The 6188-nt window shown below is 45.9% G+C and overlaps 1 protein-coding gene across 1 annotated transcript in view; it reads right to left on the reverse strand.

Annotated features, from left to right (window-relative positions):
• Positions 1-5671, reverse strand: part of PIP4K2B (phosphatidylinositol-5-phosphate 4-kinase type 2 beta) — a 124178-nt gene extending 118507 nt beyond the window's left edge. Inside the window, exon 1 of the mRNA XM_063959700.1 lies at positions 4916-5671. Coding sequence (XP_063815770.1) covers positions 4916-5065 — 150 coding nt within the window. The 5' untranslated portion in view covers positions 5066-5671. The remainder of the gene's footprint in view (positions 1-4915) is intronic.
• Between the last annotated feature and the right edge of the window lie 517 nt (positions 5672-6188).

Here is a 6188-nt window from a genome sequence, read left to right on the forward strand (position 1 = left end):
GCAGCCCAGGTAAAATCTGACTGACAGCCACCATTTCATCATGGATTTGGCAGGAGCTGTTACACTTCAAATAGAGGAACTTAACACTGCAGGCTTCAATTTTGTGCATAAAGCAGGTTACGGACATTTACCAGATCTTGAAACAAAACAAGCTGACTTAAGTAGCTGTAGTTTACAACATCATGCACATAAGGACCAATGATTATGAGCAAATAACATCTGGATAGCTCATTAACTTCATGGTGATAATTGAAACTTTAGAGAGGAGGGCCCTTTCCATGAACACTTGATCAGTGATGGGCACAGGAGGCTCTCCAAGCCTTCACCTGCAAATTCTTCCTGCTTTGGGGTCATATTTTTTGGTTAATCTTAATGTTTGTTTGAAAGTCTTGCCAATATGTGAATACAGATAGATTTGTCTCTCATTAATTAAATGTATTAAATTAATTTACCACTGAGATTAAGAGTAATGTTTGGATTTTTTTTGAAGGTTAGAGGTCCACATAATGAGGCCCTGAAGTGTATCAGGTTTCCTATCCCTGCCAATATAATGGGAGCTGTAAGTAAAACAGATCATGCTAACAGAGCATGGTGGAAGAGGAGATTCAACAAACTTTAAGAGCCCCAGATTGTATGGGGTCCTTAAAATAGGCATACACCTATGTAACAATTCCCCGGCCCTGTAGAGTCTGACGATCTGTGGCTAGCGATGGTCGGCAATCAGAGAAATTAAATATGTTAAAAATGCACAATTTGCCGATCCTGACCATTTTCCTTTTGAGTTTCACATTGGGATTGGGCTAACTGGGATTTTTAAACATGTTTAAATATTCTCGATTCCCTGGCCATTGGGGGATCAGGACATTGCCCCAAAATGCGTTTTCACACAGCAGGCGATCAGGTCTGAACTGCGCAATGCACTGCAATGCCTAGGCGCGATGGTCCACAGCGTCGGAGAGCGCCGGGAAGCGAAGGGATGGTGTGAAAAATCCGAACGCACTGGCGATCGCAAGAAGATTGTCAGGAAGAGGGCGTTTGCGGGTGGCAACTGACCGTTTTCAGGGAGTATCCGGAAAAACGCAGGAGGGACCGGCATTTTGTGGGAGGATTCGTGACGTCAGCTCCGACCCCAATCATTGCAGCGGCTAAGTCCTAGGCTGTGCAGAGACTGCAGAAACTGCTGTTTGTGCAGCCCTCCTGCACATGCAATCGCACACCTGCACAGCGAATTCCCCCTTCCCCTGTAGGCGGCGACTGCCTGATCGCAGGGATGCAAAAAACGCACCCTTGTGATCAGGTCTGAATTACCCCCTCTGTTACCTGAAGTGTTATTGTTGGTTTATGGACACATACATTATAACATCAATAACCAAAAAAAAAAAGTTACATATTTAAAATAAAGACCAAGGGAGCAATTCAATTCGCTATTTTTCTGTGTGATTTGTAAGTCGTAATGTTTGCTTATTTTATTAAGTACAGAAACATAATGCTAAAAGATACTATGGAATATTGATGCCAAGTAAAATGCCCCCTACGTTTGCTGATGGAATGTCCATATTTTTAGGTAATGTTGGTGCTTTTGAATTTTTACATATTCATTGCAATGCTTAATGAAAGTATCACATGAATAAAGATTTACTTTCTACCAATCACATATACACTTATAGGACACTTTATTAGGTACAATGTTCTAATACTAAGTAGAACTCTCCTTCAGCCACAGGACAGCCTGAATTTTTCATGGCATGTGAAGGTATATGAAATTAATTTAGAGATTCTGCAAATCTCCTATTCCGCGTTCTATTGGATTGAGAACTAGTGCCTGGAGGCCATAGGAATACACTGAACAAGACTGGATGAATCCATTGATTTATGTCATGTACGCAAAACTCTGACCCAACCGTTTTCATGTCACAACAAAATCTGAGATCAGACTAGGTAATGTTTTTCCAATCTTCAACTGTCTAGTGTTGCTGAGCCTGTGCCCAGTGCAGCCGGTTTCCTTTAACCTCTCTCAATAACAATGCATCTTCACCCAGAAGCTACTCTTGATTTATTTTTATTTTTATTTTTTGGGGGAGGGGGATTTAGACCAGATCGTATTTGTGCAAATAACCACACAAATGCAATCAAATTCTTTGACATGGGGAGGAGAAGGGGGGGGGGGGGGAGAGCACCCAGCACAGGGCAAGTTTGCCCCACACACACAGACGTGCAGAAGTATCTCACGGCGGTGATGCTTTCGCATGTTTCGAGTAGCCCCCTGCTACGCAGCCTAGCTGAGAAGACAGACGGCTACCCGCCATGTTTTGGGTTGCAGCAGCTGTGTGTGCCATCACACAGCCGCCGTGACCCGCCCCAGCAACGGCCTGGGAACACCTTTGTTGTCTGGACCCGCACCCCTTAAACAGAGAATCGACGTCCCATTCCCGTCCCCCTCCAGGTCTTTAAACTGCGTTCTGAAGAGAATGCAGTTTAGGACCTTGTGCGTACCAACGTACGCACACACAAAATCGCTTCATCGCGATTTTCGCAAATCAGTGAATGGGTCCGAAGTAGGCCCATTATTTATTTATTTTAAACTCAAGAGACTGTTGTGCAAGAAAGTCCCAGGAGATCAGTTTCTGAGATTCTCAAATAACCCCACCTGGTACCAACGTACGCACACACAAAATCGCTTCATCGCGATTTTCGCAAATCAGTGAATGGGTCCGAAGTAGGCCCATTATTTATTTATTTTAAACTCAAGAGACTGTTGTGCAAGAAAGTCCCAGGAGATCAGTTTCTGAGATTCTCAAATAACCCCACCTGGTACCAACGTACGCACACACAAAATCGCTTCATCGCGATTTTCGCAAATCAGTGAATGGGTCCGAAGTAGGCCCATTATTTATTTATTTTAAACTCAAGAGACTGTTGTGCAAGAAAGTCCCAGGAGATCAGTTTCTGAGATTCTCAAATAACCCCACCTGGTACCAACGTACGCACACACAAAATCGCTTCATCGCGATTTTCGCAAATCAGTGAATGGGTCCGAAGTAGGCCCATTATTTATTTATTTTAAACTCAAGAGACTGTTGTGCAAGAAAGTCCCAGAAGATCAGTTTCTGAGATTCTCAAATAACCCCACCTGGCACCAATAATCATTCCACAATAAAAGTAATTTAGATCAGGTTTCTTTCCTATTCGGTCTGAACAACAAATGAATCAATTAACCATGTGCTCGTGCTTTTGAGCACATGATTGGCTGATTAGATATGTCTTTTACAGATGTACCTAAAACAGTGGCCACCAAGTGTATGCAAAGTACTAAAAATAGGGTACTTCTTTAAATATATGGTCATCTGACCCCATACCACCAAGTGTATAGTCCATGGGTCTTCAACCTGTGGCCCTCCAGCTGCTGTGGAACAACACATCCCAGCATGCCCTGCCAGTTTTGCTATTAAGGTCATCTAAAACTTAGGCAGGTCATGCTGGTATATGTAGTTCCACAGTAGCTGGAAGGCCGCAGGTTGAAACCCATGGTATAGTCCATGTTTATCTCCAGCAGTATCCGGATGGTATATAGTCAATAGGCATACACCAGAAGGTCGACAGGTACATAGTTGACATGGACTAAGGCAGACAGGGTGAAAAGGGCACCTACACATGGTCAACACGCATTTTCTCCATACATTTTAGGGTTGGGGGTTAGGCTGCCAGAGGGGACAATTAGTGTTAGGCACTAGGGGGAGGGGAGGATTAGGGTTAACATAACAACAAAACCATGTGGTGACCATTTCCATCTAGAGCTTTTGACCCTGTCATCCAATTGACTATGTACTGTCCATCTTTCAACCAATTCACACCCATCTCCAGCTACATCTAGGCAATAGAGAGGTATAAATTATTTCATAGTGGTGCAATTAGAACAGACAATGGCATGAATATGTACTGTAGATAAAAAGAAGGAAATACATAGGTGTGTCTCGATTGCTGCATGGATGACTCCCTACTGCAATACTCAGGAAGGACATGACTATTATAGTGTACAGACACATAATATACCGGGAAGAAAAATATCAAACATATAAATAGAATTTACAGGTGTGCTACAAATGCAATATTAATAACGCTACATCAACATAGAGAAGTCTCGTTATCTTATATTTCATCGCCCTGTTAGAATGGCAGTTTTATCTCCCTTATTGTACACCCCTCAGAATATATTCACACGCTATAAAAAAAATGTGCTAACTGAGGTTTCGCTTACCACCATCAGCAGTCCCAGCAAAAGTGTAAAATAGAAATGTATGAACCCACTCACTGGGGCTGTCACCCACATGTAGTCTCCAGCCTGGCTACATTACTGTACAAATGCAGGGATTAGTTATAGATTCCTATGACTTCTTTGTACAGAACAAGCATCGTTTATTCCAATACTTTGTATGCTCCTGAGGTACCTCTGTCAGCCATGCATCTGTATATATCATTATAATGAGAACCCAGCCTGAGTTTGTATAAATATAGAAGCTGTTACATGAAGAAACGTTAAGGTGGTTATGTATTACATAGTTACCAATTTTAGAGCATAGCTTGCACGGGCAATTGCTGCTGCATCCTGGTACATGTACCCATGGCGACACAGGCGACATGGTCCTGGCTCACCTTGGAGCACTACAATGCCCATGCCTGCTGGCAGTGATAACACTCCTCTTCCATACATATCACCTACATTCAGAACAGCAGCAGTGAGACCTGCATGTTACATGTGATAAATGGGGAATGCAATGGTGTCATGTGCTAATATTCCCAACTAGGAGCACATCAGTGACGCCTGGGAATGAGGAGCAGCTGGCACGGCCATGGCACAGGCAGGGGTGTGTGAGGGGGCACACATACGCCGCACAGACAGACAGGGGCACCGGCTCACCGTGTGGTTGACCCCCCACATAAGCACGCTCAGCAGGGGCTCGCTGGCGCGGAACAGCTTCACTTTCTGGCACACAAAATGCTTCTTCTTGGTCTTGGTCTTGCTGGCGGTGCCGGCGGCGGCGCTGCTGCTGCTGCAGTTGGAGGCCATGGTGCCCGCCGTCTCTCGGGAGCGCTCTGGGCACAGGTCAGTTACCGGGATCCCGCCTCCCGGGGCATTGGCCCCAGCTACCAGGCGCTCATGTCCCCAGTCTTCCGACCAAGGTCCGGTCCAGCCGGATCAATCGTCCCCCCGGTGCCGCGGCGGTGATGTGAGCCCGGTAGGCGGCTCTCCTTCTGACGCTCTGCGGCTCTCACTCCCGCTCCCCGCCTGTCTGAGCGCCGGTGCCTCTCCCCTGCCGGCTGTCACAGTGAGCCATGCAACGCCCCGACACAGCGAGGATAGAGACAACCCGGCACCGCGCTCCCAATGCCGGCACAGCCTCCCGCAGCTCTCCGTCCGGTGCTCCCGGTAGAGCCGGTCCGGTCCCCGCTCCGGACAAGATGGCTGCCTGCTGTGGGCGGTGCGGACCGCTGCATGTGGGGCTGCTGGCGGGGGGAGATGTGAGGCAGTAGCCTGCGCGATCACACAGCGGATTACGTGGGAGCCGGGGCCCCGCAGGCTGCTGTGCTCCCCGTCTGCCCGGGACAGCGCTGTAGTGACCCTGCTATTGAGTCCGGGTGGCCTGCGGGCCAATCGAAGGAACACCCGCCACCCCCGGCCCAGCGCCTCAATGAGACAGTCCGAGAGAGGCTGACAGATTGCACCGTGTACGACATGGGATGTGTGTGCGGGAGATGCTGCTGCTGCTGCGAGATTTAATGATTGGGCGAGAGATTAGCAGTGTGACTGATAGCTGTTCCAGTGTGTATTACATGCTATGTATGTACACTGCTACACAAAAGGTGTAGAGATGCCTGTGTGCTCCTTATTGTCCATAATGTATGTAATATGTATATGGAGCACTGCTTTCAGGGAACATTGTAGACAGTGTATACATTTAAATATATTAGTTGTAAAATAATAAATGTATTATTGTCTACAAATTCTTTTTATGATGATTATTATTATTATTATTATTATTATTATTATTATTTATAGCAGTGAGACACAAGGTAACTGATTTATCTCAATTTTATTGATTTTGTCTTGGATGTATGATGTAGCAATAGGCTTAATCCAAAAATCAATTATGGTCCGATTCAGAGATGGACGCAATGTCAATGGGCCTAAT

The sequence above is a fragment of the Pseudophryne corroboree genome, chromosome 3 (assembly GCF_028390025.1).
Source record: "Pseudophryne corroboree isolate aPseCor3 chromosome 3, aPseCor3.hap2, whole genome shotgun sequence".
Lineage (NCBI taxonomy): Eukaryota > Metazoa > Chordata > Amphibia > Anura > Myobatrachidae > Pseudophryne > Pseudophryne corroboree.